We start from the raw sequence: 23,189 nt of genomic DNA, 5'->3' as shown, positions 1-23,189 counted from the left end.
AGTAATCTAATTTTATTCATCGTCCCTTTTGGAAAACTTATTACGTATCTTGTTGCTCTCTCTCTCTCTCTCTCTCTCTCTCTCTCTCTAAAGTAGCAAAATGTAGATAAGATTTTTTCCTCCACTGGTAAGATTCTCCTCCTCCTCCTCCTCCTCCTCTTCCTCCTCCTCCTCCTCCTCTTCCTCCTCCTCCTCCTCCTCCTCCTCCTCCTTTTCTTTGGGGATTAAATATTTTCCTCACAAATTTCTCTTCACTTAATCGGTTTTTTTCCTTTTCTTTTTTTTTTTCTTTCGGGCGTAAACGGAAGAACTTGTGAATGCTCCGAATTTCTTTTCTCTCTCTCTCTCTCTCTCTCTCTCTCTCTCTCTCTCTCTCTCTCTCTCTCTCTCTCAGAACGCCGGGGGAGGAGGAGGAGGAGGAGGAGGAGGCGGTAGTAAGTTCCTCCTCCCTCTTCTCCCCTTCTTCCTCCTCTCTTCCTCTGTCTATCTCCCTTCTTCCCCTTCTCATCCCCTCTCCTTTCCTTTTCCTGCCCTCTCCTTCCTCCTTTTCCTTTCTTTCTCTTTCTCCTTCCTTCTCTCCCTCCTCTTCCCTTTCCTGTCCTTTCATTTTCCCTCCCTTCATGTTTTCACTTTTTCAACTCCCCTCCTGTTTCCCTTCTTATCTCCCTCTTCTCTCCTCTCCTCCTCTTCCCCTCACTTAATTTTCTTCCCTTTTCCTTCCCTATGTCTTAATTTTCCTCCTTTTCCCCTCACCTTCCATTTCTTTTCTTCCCTTCATCTCTTTCTTTTCCCTTCTCCTCACCTTCCCTTCATTTCATCTTTACTTCCCCTTCCTTTTCCCTTCTACTTATTTTTCTATCTTTCGTCTTCCTTTTCCTTTCCCATCATTTTCTCTTTCCCTTCCCTTCATGTTCCTTTCTCTCCTCTCCTCTATCCTCCCCTTCCTTTTTCTTCACCCCTTTCTTCCTCTCCTCTTCCTCACCCCTCTACCTTTCTTCCCCTTCCTCCTCATCTCCCCTTTCCCCTTCCTTCCCTTCCTCGGGCTCCTATTGGTCAGCTTAGGCCGCATTCTCGTCTCCTATTGGCCGAGCGTGTCACCTGCAGGGCCATATCCGGTGCTGTGATTGGCCAGGCGGAGCGGGAAAGGCGGCTGATTGGCTGGATTTGGGATAGGCTTTCTTCTTTTTTTTTATCTTTATTTTTGTTTATTTGTTTATTTATTGTGTTTGTGTGTGTGTAATGTTTTTGTTTTCTGTTTCTTGTCTTGTTTTTGTTTCGTATTTGTTTTTGTTTTTTTTATATATCTATTATTTGGTGTTTTTTTTCGTGTTTTTTTTGTGTGTGTGTTTTGCAAGTTTGGAGGTAAAGTAGGTATTGGTCTCTCTCTCTCTCTCTCTCTCTCTCTCTCTCTCTCTCTCTCTCTCTCTCTCTCTTGTCAAATGTGTTTCTTTAGGTTCATGGTACAGAAGAAGGGTCGAACTACCACCAGGGTCATAAAGTTACCCAGGGAAATGCTCAGAACTCCTACGAAAGCCTTGTCAAATGTGTTTCTTTAGGTTCATGGTACAGAAGAAGGGTCGAACTACCACCAGGGTCATAAAGTTACCCAGGGAAATGCTCAGAACTCCTACGAAAGCCTTGTCAAATGTGTTTCTTTAGGTTCATGGTACAGAAGAAGGGGCAAACTACCACCAGGGTCTTAAAGTTACCCAGGGAAATGCTCAGAACTCCTACGAAAGCCTTGTCAAATGTGTGAGCTCGGATGCGGAAATAACCCAACTCCTTTCTCCCTCCAGATGGCAGACTGCAGCCAGGGGAAGTTTTCAACAGTCCCCACCACGCTGAGCACGGAGATACAGGAACTCAACCTCAACGGGAACAACATCATGTGAGTAGAAGTTGTGGTTGTAGAAGGAAGAAGTTATGATTGTAGAGGAAGTTGTAGTGGTTGTAGAGGAAGTTTTAGTGGTTGTAGAGGAAGTTTTAGTGGTTGTAGAGGGAAGAAGTTTTAGTGGTTGTAGAGGAAGTTTTAGTGGTTGTAGAGGGAAGAAGCTTTAGTGGTTGTAGAGGAAGTTTTAGTGGTTGTAGAGGAAGTTTTAGTGGTTGTAGTGGAAGTTTTAGTGGTTGTAGAGGAAGTTGTAGTGGTTGTAGAGGGAAGAAGTTTTAGTGGTTGTAGAGGGAAGAAGTTTTAGTGGTTGTAGAGGAAGTTTTAGTGGTTGTAGAGGAAGTTTTAGTGGTTGTAGAGGAAGTTTTAGTGGTTGTAGAGGAAGTTTTAGTGGTTGTAGCGGAAGTTTTAGTGGTTGTAGAGGAAGTTTTAGTGGTTGTAGAGGAAGTTTTAGTGGTTGTAGAGGAAGTTTTAGTGGTTGTAGAGGGAAGAAGTTTTAGTGGTTGTAGAGGAAGTTTTAGTGGTTGTAGAGGAAGTTTTAGTGGTTGTAGAGGAAGTTTTAGTGGTTGTAGAGGGAAGAAGTTTTAGTGGTTGTAGAGGAAGTTTTAGTGGTTGTAGAGGAAGTTTTAGTGGTTGTAGCAGAAGTTTTAGTGGTTGTAGAGGGAAGAAGTTTTAGTGGTTGTAGCGGAAGTTTTAGTGGTTGTAGAGGGAAGAAGTTTTAGTGGTTGTAGAGGAAGTTTTAGTGGTTGTAGAGGGAAGAAGTTTTAGTGGTTGTAGAGGAAGTTTTAGTGGTTGTAGAGGAAGTTTTAGTGGTTGTAGAGGGAAGAAGTTTTAGTGGTTGTAGAGGAAGTTTTAGTGGTTGTAGAGGGATGAAGTTGTGGTTGTAGAGGAAGTTTTAGTGGTTGCAGAGGAAGTTTTAGTGGTTGTAGAGGAAGTTTTAGTGGTTGTAGAGGGAAGAAGTTTTAGTGGTTGTAGAGGAAGTTTTAGTGGTTGTAGAGGGAAGAAGTTTTAGTGGTTGTAGAGGGAAGAAGTTTTAGTGGTTGTAGAGGGAAGAAGTTTTAGTGGTTGTAGAGGGAAGAAGTTTTAGTGGTTGTAGAGGGAAGAAGTTTTAGTGGTTGTAGAGGGAAGAAGTTTTAGTGGTTGTAGAGGGAAGAAGTTTTAGTGGTTGTAGAGGGAAGAAGTTTTAGTGGTTGTAGAGGAAGTTATAATGATTGTAGAGGAAGTTATAGTGGTTTAGAAGAATTATGTTTAAAATTTAGGTTAGGTGTTTAGAATTAATAAATTAAGAAAAAGAGGAACTTCTACACCTATTTTAAAACCTATTTTTGTATGTGTGTGTATATATATATATATATATATATATATATATATATATATATATATATATATATATATATATATATATATATATATTTTTTTTAGTTATGTTATATTCCTTTCCCTTCTCTTTTCCTTCCCCTTTCCCTTTCTTCTACTTTTTTCTTCCTCTTTTCTTCCCTTTCTCCTGCTCCTCTTTATCTTCTTCCTTTCATCTTTCCTTTCCCTTCTTTCCTTCCCCTTTCCCTTCTGCTTCTTTTCTTCCTCTTTTCTTCCCTTTCTCCTGCTCTTCTTTATCTTCTTCCTTTCATCTTTCCTTCCCTTTCCCTTCTTTCCTTCCCCTTTCCCTTCTGCTTCTTTTCTTCCTCTTTTCTTCCCTTTCTCCTGCTCCTCTTTATCTTCTTCCTTTCATCTTTCCTTTCATTCCCCTTCTTTCCTTCCCCTTTCCCTTTCTTCTGCTTCTTTTCATGTTTCCTTTCCCTTTCTGTTCCTCTTCCCTTCCCCTCACCTTCCCTTCATGTTCCCTTTCTTTCCCTTCCCTTCATCTTCCCTTTCCCTTTCTTCTTCTTCTTTTCATGTTTCCTTTCCCTTTCTGCTCCTCTTCCCTTCCCCTCACCTTCCCTTCATGTTCCCTTCCTTTCCCTTCCCTTCATCTTCCCTTTCCCTTTCTTCTGCTTCTTTTCATGTTTCCTTTCCCTTTCTGTTCCCCTTCCCTTCCCTTCATCTTCCCATTCCCTTTCCTTCTCCTCATCTTCCCCTCATTATCCCCCCTTCCTCCCCCCACACAGTTACCTGGAGAAGGACGCGTTCAAGAGCCATGGCCTCGTCAACCTGCAGAAGCTCTACCTGAAGGACAACCAGGTGCGCAGCCTTCACAAGGACGCTTTCCGGGGCCTGGGCATCATGATTGAACTGGATCTCAGCAGCAACAGGATCGACAAGCTGCACCCAGACACCTTCACTGGTAGGCCTACGTTGGGAGTGGGGGAGGGAGGAGTGGGGGTATATATATGTGTGGGGGTGGGGGAAGGGTAGGGAATGTGTGTGTGTGTGTGTTATTGAATTGTATTTGATCTATTTTTTGCCCTTTTTTTTTCAGTGTAGGCCTATATGTGTTTTTTTTTAGATTCCATTGCCTTACTTTTTGACTATCTACTATTTCTACTACTACTACTTCAACCACCACCTTCGCAACTCAAACTCCTCCTCCCTTCATTCATTAACTGATCGTCCTTTATTTCCCCTCAGGTCTGGCCAAGCTGCGATTCCTGGACCTGAGTTTAAACCTTCTGTCGCGGCTCAACGGGGTCCAGTTCCCTCCGCTGCCGCACCTCCGGAAACTCAACTTCCGCGAGAACCGACTCACTTACATCCACAATTTCGCCTTCTCCAACCTCAAGATCATGGAGTCCCTCAGGTAAGATAAAAATTTGGGGGGGAACAATAGGAAGATGATTGCTGACTAACCCATTTCCTGATTTCCAGACACCTTAACAACCTTGCCGAACTTCTTCCTCTCCCGCCTCTTCCTCCCCTCCTCACAACCCTCAAAAATAGATAAATGAATGCATACCGTTGATGAGGTTTCAGGCCCTGCTCCGCCCCTGATGCAGTGCTCTCGAAATGATAAAATAAATAGTCATCCCTTAAATGGTACAGTTTTCAATAGTTCGGCTTTGGTTTTATGTGGATTTTCATAGATTTTTTTAGGATTTTTGAATTTCTCGACGAACAGGAAATTTATAAATCCTAAAAAGATCTTCAATGACAATCCGTATAAAACCGAAACTGTACTATTTGAGGTACGACTGTAAATATAAAATAAATAAATAGATAAAATAATAGAATAAAAGCTCACCAACCCCTTTCTCCCTCATCAGACTCTCCGGGAACCAGCTCAAGCTCATCCAGCCGGAGCTCTTCACTAACAACACTCGCCTCGTGGAACTGGAGCTCCACGACAACCTCTGGGAATGCGACTGTCAGCTGAAGAGTCTCGTGCGCTGGACCAAGATGAAGAAACTGCTACAGGTAAGGACTTTAACCCGGCAGCTGCGGGGATCGTGTTTCTTAATGGTCACTCCAGCCGAGAAAAATGAGAAAAAGTCACCCCTCACACAAACCATTTCATAATATATACCAAAGCATTTGTGATCATGTTATGTATCATCTATTTTTTGGGGGTTTACATCATGGCACAAATTTGGCCCGTCGCTGCTACATGGTAAAGCCACAAATTTGCTGGATTGGTTATGGAGGAAGGATGGAAGGGAAGAGGTGTGGGAGGAGATGAAAAACCAGCTGCAAGGGGGGACTTATATATCTGTACGTTGGTGTGAGGTTGGGCGCTTGGGGTGTGGGGTGAATTATTGAGGAAGGAGGGGAAGGAAAAGGGAGGTGGGGTGAAATGTGGGTGTGTGGGGGGATTGGAGAGTTGGGGATTTGGGTTGTTCAGTGAGGAGGAAGCGAAAAGTGTGTGTGTGTGTGTGTGTGTGTGTGTGTGTGTGTGTGTGTGTGTGTGTGTGTGTGTGTGTGAGAGAGTCTATAAGGAAAGGAATTTTTAATACTTTGTGGAATGATGAAAGGAAAGGAAAAGAGAGTGAAAGGAATAAGGAAACACCAAGAATGAAAGAGGAGATGAAGGAGAAGAGAGAAGGAGGAGGAGGAGGAGGAGGAGGAGGAGGAGGAGGAGGATAGGAAAGAAGGAAGGGAGAGAGAGAAACAGGATATGAGAAGGGAGAAGGAAGGAAAGGAGAGAGAGAGAGAGAAAGTGTGATATATATAGGAAGGATGTGGGGAAGGGAGGGAAGGAGAAGAGAGGAGGAGGAGGAGGATAAGATAAGAAGGAAAGGAGAGAGAGACAGGATATGGGAAGGGAAAATGAGAAGGGAGAAGGAAGGGAGAGAGAGAGAGAGAGGTGTGGTATATATAGGAAGGATGTGGGGAAGGGAGAGAAGGAGGAGGAGAAGGGGGAGGAAAAAAAAAGAAAAAAAGATGGAAGGGATGAAAGGAAAGAGAGGGACAAAATAGAAAGAAAAAGTGATTGATGATTGATGAATGGAGAAACTGAGGAAGAAGAGAAAGGATGAGAAAAGAAAAAAGAAGAGGAAGGAGGAAGGAATAGGAGGAGAGAGGGAGAGAGAGAGGAGTGATGAATGGAGGAAATGAGGAAGGAGAGAAAGAATGAGAAAAGAAAAGAAAAGAGAGGAGGAAGGGATAGAAGGAGAGAGGGAGAGAGAGAGGAGTGATGAATGGAGGAAATGAGGAAGAAGAGAAAATATGAGAAAAGAAAAAAAAAGAGGAGGAAGGTATAGGAGAGAAGGAGAGAGAGAGGAGAGAAAGAATGAGAAAAGAAAAAAAAAGAGGAGGAAGGTATAGGAGAGAAGGAGAGAGAGAGAGAAGGGGTGAGGGAGAGAGAGAGAAAGAGAAAGGGAAATTGTGCAATACTATATGATAACCTTTTTTAACCTGGTAGCAGCGATGGGCAAATTTGTGGCTTTACCGTGTAGCAGCGACAGGCCAAATTTGTGGCTTTACCGTGTAGCAGCGACAGACCAAATTTGTGGCTTTACCGTGTAGCAGCGACAGACCAAATTTGTGGCTTTACCGTGTAGCAGCGACAGACCAAATTTGTGGCTTTACCGTGTAGCAGCGACGGGCCAAATTTGTGGCTTTACCGTGTAGCAGCGACAGACCAAATTTGTGGCTTTACCGTGTAGCAGCGACGGGCCAAATTTGTGGCTTTACCGTGTAGCAGCGACGGGCCAAATTTGTGGCTTTACCGTGTAGCAGCGACGGGCCAAATTTGTGGCTTTACCGTGTAGCAGCGACAGACCAAATTTGTGCCATGATATAAACCCCCCAAAAATAGATGATACATATTCTGATCACAAATGCTTTGATATATATTATGAAATGGTTTGTGTGAGGGGTGATTTTTTCTCATTTTTCTCGCTTGGAGGGACCATTAAGAAACATGATCCCCGCTGCTACCAGGTTAAAATCTATACTCCACTTCTTAACACCATTGAACCCTATGTAACCCTCTCCTTGACCCCATATACCCCATGGAATCCTTTACATAACACCATATATAACCTTGCAACCCACCCAAAATTGACCTCTCTTTTGGCTACTTTTTACTTCTATCTTTTATGTGAGCAACCCCTTAAAGAGCCCTCACCTTCACTTCCCGTACCATTCTCTCCCCTTTTTAACATCCTAACCCCACTTCAAATACCACTTAAAACCCCATTAAACCCACTCCATACTTTAATCTACCTTACTCAACTCCTTAAACCCCCCCAAAACTGCTCCTCTCTCCCTCCCACTACCCCAAAAAATACCCCATTCCCTGTTTCCCCACCTTAAAAATACCCATTCTTCCCTCCCATACCCCCAAAAGTACCCCATTTTTCTTAAGGACTCTCATCATCTCCTCACCTAATCCTCAATGCTATTCAACTATAACCAACTACAAAGCTTATTCAACTCCACCTAACCCATTCTCATCGCCTCGCCTTCCGTTTCTACCCCCTAACAGACCCATGTCACCTGCCACTCACCGCAGCGCATGGCAGGACGCAAGTGGGAGGAGGTGAATGAGGAGGAGTTAGCTTGCCGACCCGACGTGGAGGTCCCCCAGGTCGAGGTACCCGCCGCCCCAGGTCAGAACGCAACCCTGACCTGCAACGTACGCGGCGACCCTCTCCCGCAAGTCCGCTGGGTCCTGCATGGAAGAGTTCTCACCAATATGTCCGTCGTCCGTTTCTCCACGCCGGAACAGATTTATCTAGTGAAGGAGGAGCTCACCGGAAGGGCGGATGAGCGGATTACAAGCCTGACAGTGACACATGTTAAGGACGACGACCTGACGTACTATACATGTGTCGCTGAGAATATGGCAGGGCTGGTGGAGCGCAATGTGTCGCTCGTGACGGCCGCTCCCTCGCACACTGGCGCCATCACCCCCCCGGCCGGCCCAGACCTGTACCTCATCATTGGGGTGGCGGCCGGCGGATGTCTGCTTCTGTTGCTGGTGTGTCTATGCGTGTGTTTGTGCGTACGGCGGAGGCGGCGACGGCAGCGCACGACGAAGCCTAAGGTGAACGGGGCGGCTGGGGCGACACACACCCGTCACGAGAACGTCATGATCGTGAACCCCGTCGAAAAGCCGCCGCGGAAGTACGAGAAAGTCCCACAGACGGACCTCGAAATGTCAAGTCTTGGCGGCGGCGGGAGCGGCGGCGGCGGCGGACATCGTAGCTATGACGAGGTGGATTACCCGGAGCCGCCCCCCGCCAGCCTCCGCACCCCCCTGGCCACCCTAGAGGAGGAGGACGATGATACCCCGTCGCACAACACCACGCTGGATGCTGCCCAGGGACCCCATGCCTCGGCTGACTACTGGGCCCACTACCCCGATATAGTTGACATGACCCGACCTCGCGCGACCTCCCCCCCAGGGTTGGCGCACCTCCCCTACCACTCCCCGACCGGCCCAGGGGAGTGGCGGTACAGCTACGCCCACCCTGCCCAATACCCCGTCACCGACTACTTCAACAGTGGGTATGTGTCCCCGCCTGGCCTCCCGATGCCCCGCCCTGGGTATGTGACCCTTCCCCGGCGACACCGATCCCCGTCGTGGGCAGGCCCCCCTTCCGCGGAGATGGCTGCACCGCCCCCTGCCCCAGCGAGCGAGTGCGGGGATACCAGACTACCGTACGACCCCATCTACGACACGCTTGGCCCACGAACGACGGCCGATGGGACCTCACGCACCGACCTGACCCGACCTGCGTTGCGAGCTGCGGAACCCTTTGGCCCACGCACCCCACAGAGCCCCCCAACCTCCCCCCCGAACACGTCCCTGCCCCCATACTACACCCCACTCTCCTCCACCCACCACCAAGCCTCACCACACTCGAACCCCAAGAGTCGGCTGCACTCCACCCTCCCGCGCTCCACCCCAAATCTCCTCGACGAAAGTGGGATAAGCGGATTAAGCCTCCCAGCGCATGAGTCCACCGCGATATCCACTCCACGGCGGATCCCCCCGGCCTCGTACAGCACCCCACGTTCCTCCACCTCCACCTCCTCTCCCTTCCGCACCTCCTCCCCACTCCAACTAAACGGTAAAAAATCCACGCCGTCAACTACCACCACCTCGGCAGACTCCATCCTCGACACGTCAACCTCGTCCTCGAACAACAACAATAACAACAGCATCAATAACAACAACAGTAAAGGTGGCGGGGGGAAGAAAGTGCCGCCCAAGCCCCCGCCCAAGCCTGCCGGGAAGAGGTTGTCCACTTCATCCATCCCGGGTGACGTGAAGAAGGGGAAGAACGGAGATGTGTTTCAGGACGAGGGGCCGGACGGAACGGAGGTGTGAGAGAGAGAGAGAGAGAGAGAGAGAGAGAGAGAGATGGTTGCTGCGTGATAAAGACATAAGAAAAAGAGAGAAAGAAAAAGAAATGAAAAAAAATTTGAGAGAAACAAAAGGAAATGAAGAAAAAAACTGAAAAAAATGAGAGAAAGAAAAGAAAATTAAGAAAAAGGAGAGAAATGAAAGGAAATGAAGAAAAAAACTTTTAAAAAATGAGAGAAAGAAAAGGAAATGAAGAAAAAAAGAGAGAAATGAAAGGAAATGAAGAAAAAAACTTAAGAAAAAGAAAAGAAAATTAAGAAAACTCAGTCACGTAAAACCTCGTAAAATGACAAAGCAGGAAGAAAATGTAAATTGAAAGACAAAAGTTCAGGTGGAAAGTGAGAAAAAAAGGATTGATATGTGGATTTTCGAGTGCGATGTTTTTGTAGATGAATAGAAAGAAAAAAAACTACAAGCAAAAGAGTGAAAAAGTTGAAAGAAAATTAAAATCAAACGACGTACCTCAATATAGCATCCAAAACACTTTATATCGATGCAAAACAAGTTAGTGGAAAGAGAAATAGAAGTGACTGAAATGTTGAAATGAAGAAAGAAGTGAGATTTGAAAATAATATAAAAGAATGAGTTGGGATGAGAGAAGAAACAAGAGAAAAACACTTTATATTGATGCAAAATTAAGTGAAAAGAGAAAGAAGAAAGAGAAATAGAAGTGACTGAAATGTTGAAATGAAAAACGAAGTGAGGTTTGTGAATATAAAAGAATGAGATGAGAGGAGAGAAGAAACAAGAGAAAAACACTTTATATCGATGCAAAATTAAGTGAAAAGAGAAAGAAGAAAGAGAAATAGAAGTGACTGAAATGTTGAAATGAAAAACGAAGTGAGGTTTGTGAATATAAAAGAATGAGATGGGAGGAGAAAAGAAAACAGAGAGAATGTAGTGGACTTGAATGAAAGGAAAAGAGAAAATTTAAAGGAAATGCAGAGTTTGTATAGAAAAAGGATAACACATATACAAAGGAATATCGTTTAGAAATAAGAAAAGAAAAGAAAGAAAATATGAAGGAATGAAAGTAGAAATATAAAGATTCTGCCAAAAAGAAAAGAAAAAAATAACTGTCCTGGAATGAGAGATAGGAAAAAGGATATTAGAGAGAAAGAAAATGAAAAAAAATGTAGAGAAATGAAACTAAAAAAAATAAGGATCCTGCCAAAAAGAAAAGGAAAAAAATAACTGTCCTGGAATGAGAGAAAGAAAAGGATATTAGAGAAAGAAAATGAGAAAAAAATGTAGAGAAACGAAAGTAAAAAAAATAACGATTCTGCCAAAAAGAGAAAAATAAAACTGTTCTAGAATGAGAGAAAGAAAAAAAGATGAAGGAGAAGAAGAAAAGAAAGAAGGAAAAGGAGGAAAGAAAAATGATAAAGGAGAAGAAGAAAAGAAAAACCGAAGAAAAACGAGGAAAGAAAAAAGATGAAGGAGAAGAAGAAAAGAAAAACAGAAGAAAAACGAGGAAAGAAAAAATGATAAAGGAGAAGAAGAAAAGAAAAACCGAAGAAAAACAAGGAAAGAAAAAATAATAAAGGAGAAGAAGAAAAGAAAAACAGAAGGAAAACGAGGAAAGAAAAAGATAAAGAAGAAGAAAATAAAGAAAAAAACACAAAGAAAACAAGAAAATAAAAACAGATGGAGTGGTAATGATGGAAAAGTGATGATAAAAGATAATGAAGGAAGTTGAACAGTGATAATGAGGATAGTGAGGTGATAGTGAAGGGTAATTACCGGACGAGGATGGTGATGAGGGCCGTTGAACAGTGATGAAGATGATGATTGTTAATGATAGTGATGATGACAGGGGATAGTGAGGTGATTGTGAGGTGATGGATGGTGAAGGTAATGAAGACAGCTGAAAATGATGATAGTGAGGTATAGTGACGGACAGCAGTGAAGGGGCAGTGAACAGTCTTTTTGTACAGTGAAATCGACAGTGACTTTGTACAGTGAGTGATATGAGGTATGTTTCTCTCTCTAAATAGCTGCCTCTCAAATGCCCCAGGGGTTGAAAAAATGCCCCAGGGGTTGAAAAATGTCCCAGGGGTTGAAAAAATGTCCCAGAGGTTGCATGGCCCTGGGTTTGAGAAATGTACCAGGGGTTGAAAAAATGTCCCAGAGGTTGAAAAATGTACCAGGGTTGAAAAATGTACCAGGGTTTGAAAAATGTACCAGGGTTTGAAAAATGTACCAGGATTGAAAAAATGTCCTTGGGCTAAAAAAATGTCCCTGGGGTTGAAAAATGTACCTGGGTTGAAAAAAATGCCCCAGGGTAAAAAAAATGGCCCAGTGTTTGAAAAAATGGCCCTGGGTTAAAAAAAAATGGCCCATGGGTTGAAAAATCTCCCAGAGGTTGCATGGCCCAGAGGTCGAAAAATGTTCCAGTGGCTGTAAAAATGTCCCTGGGTTAGAAAATGTCTCTGGGTTCAAAAATATCCCTGAGTTCAAAAATGTCCCTGGGTTAAAAAATGTCCCTGGGTTCAAAAATGTCCCTGGGTTTGAAAAATGGCGAGTGGCAGCTATTTTGAAGCTTCGGAGGCGTATATGTGTGTGGACTGTTACTGTTTTATTACTCTACGTAGAGAGAGAGAGAGAGGGAGAGAGAAAAGATATATAAACATTTGTATATACCAGACATATATACACACAATGTATTTTCATAATGCGAGTAATCGGAAAAAAATTTTGTATGTTCGTATTTGTATTGAGGGGCGAGAGGCTTGCGCGGGCAGCTTAGCACATGTATTTGTAAGTTTTTTTATTATTATTATTACTGTTCTCCGAGTACTGTGACCTCAAGAGCCAGTATTGGGAATGAAGGTATCGCTCAACCTTACTCGGAGCTCATGACCTGGGAGCCTTTTCTTTCATGTGGTTAGATGCGCTCCTCATTGTTCATTCACGTCTTTTCTCTCCCTCCTTTCCTTCCTTATCCTTCTATCCCTTTCTAACTTCTACAGTCGTTCTCTCACTCAACCTTACTCGGAACTCATGACTTACGAGCCTTTTATTCATGTGGTTAGACGCTCTACTCATTGTTCACTTACATCTTTTCTCTCCCTCCTTTCCTTCCTTATCCTTCTATCCCTTTCTAACTTCTACAGTCGTTCTCTCACTCAACCTTTCTCGGAACTCATGACTTACGAGCCTTTTCTTCATGGTTAGATGCTCTCCTCATTGTTCATTCACTTCTTTTCTCTCCCTTTTGCTTGGTTTTCCTGCTCTCCTTTCCTTCCTTATTCTTCTATCCCTTTTTATCTTCTACAGTCCTTCCTCACTTCCTTCTTTCTCTCTCTCTTTATCTGTGACCTCCCCCACTTCCTTCTCTCTTTCTAACTATCCTCTCTTCCCTTTCTCCTCCTCACTCACTCTCCTTCCCTTCTTTTCACTATTCATCCCCTTCTTCTTCCTCTTCCTTACACCCTTCCATTCTCTCGTCTTTCCATTTTCATTCATTTTTTTCTAGTTCCATTCATTCATTCCCCTTCTTCCTCATTCTTCTCTGTCTTATACTCTTCCATGCTCTCGCCTTTTCATTCATTCCATTCATTAATTCATCCTCTTCCTTCTTCATCATTCTTCTCTATCTAACACCCTTCCCTTCATCTCTCACTCTCCTCTCCCTTCCTCCTCTCCTCCCACACTACCTGACTCACCACCCAGAAAGAGGCTACCAGGTGAGTTCCGACTAAGGTGGGTCACTGTTTCTACCTGGGACTAATTACGTTGTTCAGGTGAGGGCTGGAGGGCACTTTGTTACCTGGTGCACACTTTACCTGGCCATCTGGATCACCTGACGGAAGGGTAAACTCATCTATTTTGGAGACGGAAGTTTTATGAGCGTTTTAGTCCGGAATCGACGCGTTTTCCTTTCCTCTTTCTGTGGGATGCAAGTTTGTGATTTAGGGGGATAGAAAGTAGATTGACGGAGGTGTTTTTTTAAGCTCTGATGTGGAGGTGGAAACAAAAACTAAAGAATGTGTGTAAATTCTATCGCTAAGGAAGGATTAAAAGTTTGCTTATGAAGTCTTGCAAAAAAATTCAAGTCCATAATTTTGAGTTAAAGGCAAGTTGACAGGGAAGATTATGAAGTTCTGACATGAAAGAAGGAAAAAATAAAAAGCCTGAGAATTGGTATTACTGAGTGTGGAAAAAATTGGTATCACTGAGGAGGGAGGGACAACTAATCGCCTGTTTATATGAATTTTGTGTGGAGAAAAACGATTGATTTCCTGAATTATCCCGTAACTGTGATGCTGCGAGGGCCCATAGTGTCGAGGGGGTGTACGCCAATTTGTACGCACCTCTCCAAACAGTACTTAGTCTGCAAAAAAAGAAGTATTCTATTAATCTTTCAACTTAGCAGCAATGTTCTGTAAATCAAGTTATATTTTTATAGACTCCACAGTTTCAGAAAATTTAAACTTTTGATATATATACATTTTGCTGCCTTTCAGAGATTTGGAATGTTTGTTTATTGTTGAATTATAACTTTTAGAAATTTTATCATTAGAATTTCCTGAAAACCCACAGTGACACGGTCCATAAACTCCTCCTCCTCCTCCTCCTCCTCCTCCTCCACCCCTTCCTCTCCCTTCCCTTATTCTCCCTCTACTCGACACTTCCTTCCCCTGATACATATGTGGATTTGAGTTAATGGAATTTTATCGCACTGGAAAATTTTGACGAGGCTTATGAATTTGAATTTAGTACCTTGAAAATGACAAATGACAACTGTTTATATTTTGTTTACTTGTAATATCTAATTTTGACGAATTTTTTGTATTGGAATTTTGTAATATACATCGTAGTAAAATTAATGAACTCTTATTGTACTGGGGAGAACTTAGATGAGCCTTTTTTTTATTATTATTATTATTTATTTATTTTTTTTTTTTATTATTATTATTTTTTTTTTTACAGCTAAAGAAACAGCTCAAGGGCAACAAAAAAGGGGTAAAAAAAAAAGGCCCGTTAATCGCTGCTCGTACAGAGACAAAAGTTACGAGCGGCCGAAAGAGAGAGGTTAATAAGTTACTCTTAATTAAAACACAATTGCTAAACATTTTTTAAAACTCAAACAGTTGCGCTCTTCTTCTAATCTCAGTCTTCCAAGTAGTAGTTTCTCCCTAATATGAGTACTAATTGGGGGGGATGCGTACAGATTGGCAACCACACCCCAGGACGTAGAAATTTTAATATGTAGTTTTCCGTCAGCGAGCGAACGAGAGCTTATTCTGGCCGGGGCGAAGGACGGAGTAGTGGATAGCTTGCCTGTCTCTCGGTCTGTCTGTCTGTCTGTCTGCCCTGACTCGCCAAGTACAAAGAAGTCATTGCTAGAGGGTTTTTTTTTATATTAGATGAAATTTGTATCGGAAGAATGTGTAGATCGCTGAGTTTGATATTAGAAGAAAAACTGATCCCTCGATATTATGCTATCTTTTCTTTTTTATTTATTTTACTTTTTTTGTTTTGTTTGTTTGCTTGTTTGTTGAGTCGCTGCTCGTGTGGCTAAAATGATTTAAGAATGTGTAGATCGCTGAGTTTGATATTAGAAGAAAAACTGATCCCTCGATATTATGCTTTTCTTTATTTTTTATTTATTTTACTATTTTATTTGTTTGATTGCTTGTTTGTTGAGTCGCTGCTCGTGTGGCTAAAATGTTTTCTTTCTTCTGTTTGTTTTAATCCGCCAAGTCTTTTTTTTTTTTTTTCCAGTGCGTATATTTTTCGAACAAATCTCAGTAACCAGGAAGTGTCGGCAGATATTTTTTTTTCTTTTTTCATTTTCTTCTTTTTATCTTCTCCTTTCATCTTTTCCGTAAGCGGTTGTCATTCTCGGGTGATGATTTTGGTTGCCTCAGTTTGCGGTTGAAAACGTAACGGCAGAAAAGCGGTTAATGGACGAGTTTTTTTTCCCCCTCAAAGATTGTAAAAAAAAAAAGGTTCTATGAGGGGGAAAAAAAAGTTAAGGCGAAGGTAATGATTTTCAAGGCGGTTAATTGATCCTTTTTTTTTTTTTTCTTTTTTTTCTTTTTTTTTTTTTTCTTTTTTCCAAAGATTATAAAAAAGTTCTGCGAGGGGAAAAAAAAAAAGTTAAGGCGAAGGTAATGATTTTCAAGGCACGTGTTGTTTTTTTCTTGTTTTTTTTCCCTTCCTTAAAGACTTGAAACAGCTCTTGGAGGAAAAAAAAAATATCAGGTAGATTTATTTTCATCGACCAGAAACAAAACATACCATTGAGTGTTTTCTTTTTAGTAAGTTAGTTTTAGGTTAGTTTTTTTCTCTCATGTGTATTTTTGAGGAAGCGTCTCAGTGATTTGTACAGCTGTGTGTGTGTGTGTGTGTGTGTGTGTGTGTGTGTGTGTGCGTGAACAAAAAAATCGAGGGCAATCCACTCACTCGCGTTACACATGAACATTTGACGCGATTCGGTATTTTTTTTATATGTACGAATGTTTCTTTTTTCCATTCTTTTCTGTTGTTGGTGCTCTTAAACCCTAATTCATAAGGTGTGTCTAAGGTTAACCCACCGCTTATGTATTTTTTCCTTTTTTTTTCTCCACCGCCAAGTCATTTTACGGTAATTTATGTATTTTTCCTCTTTTTTTTTCTCCAGCGCCAAGTCACATCGATAATTTATGTTAGGGTTATGTCGTATGTATACCCCGCTGTGTACATATACCCCGCTGTGTGTGTACGGAGTGTGTGTACAGCCTCGTATGTTTAGTTTTATCTATGAACAAAGCGTTGAAGCACATGAGTTTGTTTCGTAAGATGGAAGAGGAGTAGAGAATATAATCACTTTTGAAGCTGGTTTGTCTTTTTTTTCACGCCAATTAGTCAAGAAAGTTCAGATTTTCTTCATATTAGTCAAGAAAGTTCATATTTTGTTCATTTAGTCAAGAAAGTTCAGATTTTGTTCATTTAGTCAAGAAAGTTCAGATTTTGTTCATATTAGTCAAGAAAGTTCAGATTTTGTTCATATTAGTCAAGAAAGTTCAGATTTTGTTCATATTAGTCAAGAAAGTTCAGATTTTGTTCATATTAGTCAAGAAAGTTCAGATTTAGTCAAGTTGATATTTTAGTCAAGTTCATTTTTAGTCAAGTTCATATTTGAGTCAAGTTCATATTTTGTTCATATCAGTCAAGAAAGTTCAGATTTAGTCAAGTTGATATTTTAGTCAAGTTCATTTTTAGTCAAGTTCATATTTGAGTCAAGTTCATATTTTGTTCATATCAGTCAAGAAAGTTCGTATTTAGTCAAGAAAGTTCATATTTTGGAGAGAAAGTTGTTGAGGGATTGAAGTATATTTGAGGCGAGAGGAAGATGAAGAAGAAGAAGCATTTGGTTAGGTTTTTCATGTAATTCACTTTGGTTAGTCTTGGAACTCTATGATTTATGGGAAGCTATTTTAGGATCAGAATATGTATACAGTATAAGACCAAGGGAAGAATGGGAAGAAACTGATTTGGGTAGCATTTCCTTCTGGTATATATATCTTTTCACTTTTGTCAATTCTAAAAGATTATAATTTATGGAAAGTTGTAAGATTGAAGGATTTGAGATGAGAGGAAGGTGAATAAGAAGCTGATTTGTATGGTTTTGTATTAATATCGGTAGTTTATATTTTTTACTTCGGTTAGTCATGAAAGATTTAAAATATACGGAAAGTTATTGTAAGATTGAAGTATTTGAGATCGAAAGGAAAATGAAAAGAAACTGATTTGTAAGGCTTTGTATCAGTAGTTTTTTTATTTATTTTTTTACTTTGGTTAGTCATGAAAGATTAAAATATACAAAAGTACAGTGTTTGATTGATTGAAGATGAGAAGAAGAAAATAAGAAATAAGATTGTGAGGCTTTGTATCAGTAGTTTATTTGTTTATTTTTTTACTTCGGTTAGTCATGAAAGATTAAAATATACAGAAAGTTACAATGATTGAAATATTTGAGACGAGAAAAAGATGAATATAAGAAACTGATTTGTAAGGCTTTGTATTAGTTGTTTATATATTTTTTTTTTTACTTCGGTTAGTCATGAAAGATTAAAATATACAGAAAGTTACAGTGATTGAAATATTTGAGACGAGAAGAAGATAAATATAAGAAACTGATTTGTAAGGCTTTGTATTAGTTGTTTATATATTTATTTTTTTACTTCGGTTAGTCATGAAAGATTAAAATACACGGAAAGATATTATGGATTAGAATGAGATCGAAAGGAAATTAGTAGAAAACATGATTCAGGTGTGTTTGGTTAGGTAGTTATATTTGGTCAGAAAGTGAGTAGACTATTTTTTTTTTTTTTTTAAGTTATTTCCGTTTCTTTACTCAAATGGTCATACTGCCACTGTTACCAGACCGGAAAGACTTAACACAGTGCCAAGCGTTAGGTGACGGAGGGAAGAGCAACTTGCAATGCGAACTTTGTACTCAATAGCGACAGATCAAACTTAATCGTAACCTTGATCCTCTTCAAATACGTGCAATCATTACATTAGAAAATCCTTCCGTCGGTATTGCTATGTTGCTTTGGGGTTAAAATCTATTCCATGGACAAAAGAGAAAAGAGAAAGAGATTATAGAAGAGAGAGGGAGATAAGAGAAGAGAGATAGTGGTGAAAGTAGGAGAGATAAAATAAGAAAGAAAGAGGGAGATAAAAGAAAAAAAGTGATGAAAAAAGGAAGAGAGAGAGAGAAATGAAAGAAGAAAGAGATAAAAAAGAGGCTAATGTATAAGGATAGAAGTGAATACCTTGAATCAACTTAACTTGCATATCATTACTATTTTATTAACTTTTATTATTTTTTTTTCTAAGTTCTGAGTGCAGGATTACTTACGGCAAGACTTTCTTAAGCGCAGAGTAAAATATTGAAAGAAAATAGTCTCTCCTTGTCGCTGTGATGTCAAAGTGAAGGAATATATCGACGGAATATTGAGTTTTTCAGTAATACTTTCTTTCCGAGGTTGTCATGTTTCTCGGGAATATTTGAGTTTTCGCAGAGTAAAATATTGAAAGAAAATAGTCTCTCCTTGTCGCTGTGATGTCAAAGTGAAGTTATATATCGACGGAATATTTAGTTTTTCAATAATACTTTCTTTCCGAGGTTGTCATGTTTCTCGGGAATATTTGAGTTTTCGCAGAGTAAAATATTGAAAGAAAATAGTCTCTCTTTGTCGCTGTGATGTCAAAGTGAAGTTATATATCGACGGAATATTGAGTTTTTCAGTAATACTTTCTTTCCGAGGTTGTCATGTTTCTCGGGAATATTTGAGTTTTCGCAGAGTAAAATATTAAAATAGTCTCTCCTTGTCGCTGTGATGTCAAAGCAAACTTGTTTATCGACGGAATATTGATAGTTTTTTAAGTGATATTTTCTTTTCCGAGAGTTTCATGTGTCTTGGGAATATTTACGCGTTTTTCAGTAAATATTTCTTTCAGCTCAGTCGAAAAACGGGAGGAAAATTATGTGATGTGAAAAAGGTTTTGTTTCAGTGAATGTTTAGAATTTTCAGTTTCAATGCCTTGGGAAAACCTCAGTGTGCGAGGAGAATGTCTTTTGTTTTTTTGTCTTCAGTATGTACTCGGAAAAGCTTGAGTTACCGCTGAATTTGTACAGTTTTGTTTCAGTGAATGTCTAGAATTTTCAGTTTCAATGCCTTGGGAAAACCTCAGTGTGTGAACAGATTATCTTTTTTGTTTTGATTTCAGTATGTACTCGGAAAAGCTTGAGTTGCCGCTGAATTTGCACAGTTTTGTTTCAGTGAATGTTTAGAATGTTCAGTTTCAATGCCTTGGGAAAACCTCAGTGTGTGTGTGAACAGATTATCTTTTGTTTTTTGTTTTGTTTTCAGTGTGTTCTCGGAAAACATTGAGTTGCCGCTGAATTTGTACAGTTTTGTTTCAGTAAATGTTTCGAATTTTTCAGTTTCAATGCCTTGGGAAAACCTCAATGTGTGTGTGTGAACAAATTATCTTTTGTTTTTTGTTTTGTTTTCAGTGTGTTCTCGGAAAAACATTGAGTTGCCGCTGAATTTGTACAGTTTTGTTTTAGTTTATGTCTAAGAAAGCTTGAATCGCTGCGGATTGTGTACAGTTATCACTTAATTTTCTTTTACAAACAGCTTGAATTGAGTTGTCGCAGAATAAATACAGATTTCAGTTACTTTTCTTACTTCTTTACTTTTTTTTTTACTTAAGTTACTGCATAATAAGTACAGTTTTCATTTACTTTTCTTTACTTCTTGTTTTACTCTTCATATACTGCAGAATAAGTACAGTTTTCATCTACTTTCCTCTTACTGCTGAATTTGTACAGTTTCGCTTTACTTTCCTTGCAAAATCTACTGAATCGGTACATTTTTTTCCCTCTACTTATCTCTACAAAACTTCAGTGACGGTAGAATAAGTACAGTTTTCATCAAATATTCCCTTAACCGCTGAATTTGTACAGTTTCTTTTATTTCTACATGTAAAAACTTAAGTTGCCACAGAATATGTACGGTTTCCAATCAGTTTCGTTAGGCAGAGTTTGAGTTATCGCTGAATATGTGTACAGTCTGAGTTCCTCCCTTCCGTACCAATGCCCGCCCGTTTGTTCCATAGTCAAGGGCTGCGGAGGTGAGGCTGATTGGGGCTGACAGGGCTGGTGATGTGCATATTAGGGCTGTCAGGGGCTGGTGGTGATGGTGATAGTGGTGATTCAGAAGTGTGAGAATGCTGAAGTGATTTGTGGTGAGTGTCTTTTGAGGTGATATGAAGCTTCGGTGATTCAATAGGAACGAAGCAGACCTGACCAAACCAGAACAAAGCAAAACGGGATGTGAGGTAGAGCGTCATAGAGGTTACTGAAGGCCCCTGCAGTGATTATAATAGCTGATAATTCCCCTGACAGTATTTTAATAGTTGTCAGGAGTCAGCCTCGAGTCAGCCACGCCCCCTACGCCCCGTGAATGTGAAAAAAGCAGAAGCCATTGTCCTTCAAACATTCCTACTGAAACTGTCGTAACTTGTAAGACACAGATTGAAGTAATAAAATGTTGAAAAATGAGATGTTGGTGTTTTTTTTATTACTGAAACTTTCACTTCTGTTATTGGTTTTCCTCATCCTACAATTACTACTAATACTACTATTACTCCTACCACTAGCACTACAACTTCCACTTTTTTATTATCCTTCATTCATTTATTTATCTACTTTATCTATTCATTTATTCGTTTCTGTACACGATAATATTTTAGTCCCGTGGTCCGCCGCCTTCCCGCCATTCCCCAGCCGTCATCCCCTCAGATAAAACACCTGGGGAAGGCAAACACAGGTGGCGTGGCTGCTACACTTAACGCTGAGTCACGAGATGGAGGACACGCGTCTATCTCAAGCTGAAAGGTCAAAGGTCAGGTAAGACATTAGGCTTCGGGGTCAAGATTTGGGTTACAGCTTCGCCGGATAGACTTAATTTTTGAATTCTTTCCAGGGCAGTAAACTGTATGTTACAATACCCAACTACACTAATCTGATCTAAATAGTTGTCTAGCCCCCTGGAAAAGTAGTGTAGCCCTTTAAGTATATTTCTAGCCTTTAACCCCTTGAACTAAATCCTTCAGATGATAACCTCAACCCCTTTAACACAGCCCCTTCCCAACGATAACATACATCCCCTCAAACAATAACTTGGCCCTCTCAAACAATAGGCCCCCTTTACATACGTCCAGGCAATGTACATAATACCCAGTTTGCGCACACCCCTTACATCATACCCATAAATAAGAGTGATGGGTGAGGGACGAGGTGAGGAATGGGTGAGGGACAGTGACGGGTGATGGGTGAGGGGGCGGTGAGTTACGAGGTGAGGGTGAGAGTAATTAAGGGGACGCTACACACGATCTGATGGACGTGACGGATAAGATAAAGCAGAGTGGAGTCTTCATAAGCCCTTTGTCGTTATCTGCCGGCGCCATGATCAAGGATATGGATGCCGTTGGGTTTAGCATATATTTTTTTATTTAATTTTTGGCATAATATATCGGGTTAGTGAGAGCCTATATATAGCACGTTGCATTTATAGATTACATTCTTGTTTATTCTTATGTTTTGTGGGGTTAGAATATAAGAAATGAAGACGTAGTGTATATTTAGTGTATTATAAGTGAAATGGAGAGAGAGAGAGAGAGAGAGAGAGAGAGAGAGAGAGAGAGAGAGAGAGAGAGAGAGAGAGAGAGAGAGAGAGAGAGAGAGAGAGAGAGATTCTTTGCGTGACCCAAATACATCGAGAACACACACACACACACACACACACACCAAACAAGGGGTCCTCATCTATATATCATCACAGTGCTGTTGACGAGGCTATCACTCCGTATGCCCCAAGCTGCCAAGATGTTGAACTGTGATAAGCATTGATGTCCATGTGCTTTGAGAGCCATATCACACCCACCCCACCCATGCTAATTTCTCTGTTATAATATTCCTTCCTGCTATCGTATATCTTTTTTTATTAGCTATTCCTCTGTTCTCTTAATTCACTGGTAGACTTGTTAATGCTTTTGATAGCCTACTTAAGCTAAACTGCCTTCTTGCATCATGGGTGTAGTTGAATATATGTAAACTCTGGATCTTATATAAGGGCATAAATCGTGTATATTGAAGGGTCAGTTAAATAGATCGGTCATATAACTCAAAACGCAATGGCAAATGTAACGTAGATGAGCGCTGAGGCCACGCGCAGCTATATATCGTACATCTAACTTTACAGCTTTACTATACTTCATTATCGGTCATTAGTGTATTTTTGTTAATTATGCCTCTAGTGAGCGTGGAAAAAGTGGTGTGATTGTAACAAGGTGATTGCCGATGAAAATTAACGAACCGGAAGACTCGAGAGTAGCTATATTCTTATCACGAGCGCGTTCTATGTGGAGACTTTGAAACCGAAGGACATAGGATCAGTTGTAGATCGATATGGTATTAGTCAGGAAAGAAGAGATTAGGAGCGACATTGTAAGACCCTCTCGCTTTTCACCTCAACTATTTCTAAAGGTCAAAGAAGGGTTCAATCGCGTTCTGATAAGTGTTTCTTTAGGTTCATGGTACAGAAGAAGGGTCAAACTACTACCAGGGTCATAAAACTACTGGAAATAACCCCAAAACTCCTACGAAAGCCTTGAACAAATATGTGTGCTTAGGCGCCGAAATGTTTAGTAATACGGTCAAATATGTATTAGATTCGAGTTCCCAATAAGGGGTAAAAGGTGGTATGGCAGGCGAGATGGTTAAGCTTATATAGTTTGACAACGAGAAACAAGAAAGGTTGGAAACAGTGAAAACGCTCATAATTGCGAGATTGTGTGCAAATTGAAGCCATAACGTACGGAAAGTGCTGATTTGAAAGATGTGAGGTAAGAAGGAAGGTAAATACATATAAGCTCGAAATAAGAGACAAACTAGGTAATATGATGATGGCAACACGCTAGTTTGACAATGAACACGAGGAGAAATTCGAAACTGTGGATAATTTTGTAGTTTCGTTAAAAACAATCACA

General features: G+C 40.8%; 1 protein-coding gene and 1 long non-coding RNA gene across 3 annotated transcripts in view; one reads left to right on the top strand and one right to left on the bottom strand.

The window, feature by feature from the left end:
• LOC126982294 (uncharacterized) overlaps positions 1–10,863 on the top strand; it is a 13,177-nt gene extending 2,314 nt beyond the window's left edge. Inside the window, exons 2-7 of one of the 2 annotated variants that reach the window (XR_007735027.1) lie at positions 1,797–1,888; positions 3,991–4,166; positions 4,451–4,619; positions 5,083–5,233; positions 7,746–10,336; positions 10,478–10,863. Coding sequence is in view for 1 of the 2 variants with exons in the window: in XM_050834289.1 (XP_050690246.1) it covers positions 1,797–1,888; positions 3,991–4,166; positions 4,451–4,619; positions 5,083–5,233; positions 7,746–9,596 (2,439 nt within the window). In the remaining variant the exon portion in view is untranslated. Of the gene's footprint in view, positions 1–1,796; positions 1,889–3,990; positions 4,167–4,450; positions 4,620–5,082; positions 5,234–7,745 lie in introns of both variants that reach the window. The other variant, XM_050834289.1, reaches the window with a different exon arrangement.
• A 6,930-nt stretch (positions 10,864–17,793) lies between these two features.
• Positions 17,794–20,696, bottom strand: LOC126982295 (uncharacterized). The gene is made up of 2 exons (XR_007735028.1): positions 19,321–20,696; positions 17,794–19,185 (listed from the first exon to the last, which is right to left on the bottom strand). It is a non-coding gene; the product is annotated as an uncharacterized LOC126982295 (long non-coding RNA).
• Positions 20,697–23,189: the final 2,493 nt, after the last annotated feature.

The sequence above is a fragment of the Eriocheir sinensis genome, chromosome 50 (genome assembly GCF_024679095.1).
Source record: "Eriocheir sinensis breed Jianghai 21 chromosome 50, ASM2467909v1, whole genome shotgun sequence".
In the NCBI taxonomy this organism is placed as follows: Eukaryota; Metazoa; Arthropoda; class Malacostraca; order Decapoda; family Varunidae; genus Eriocheir; species Eriocheir sinensis.
Note: the sequence above shows the minus strand (reverse complement) of the source record. Positions and strands in the feature narration are given on the sequence as shown.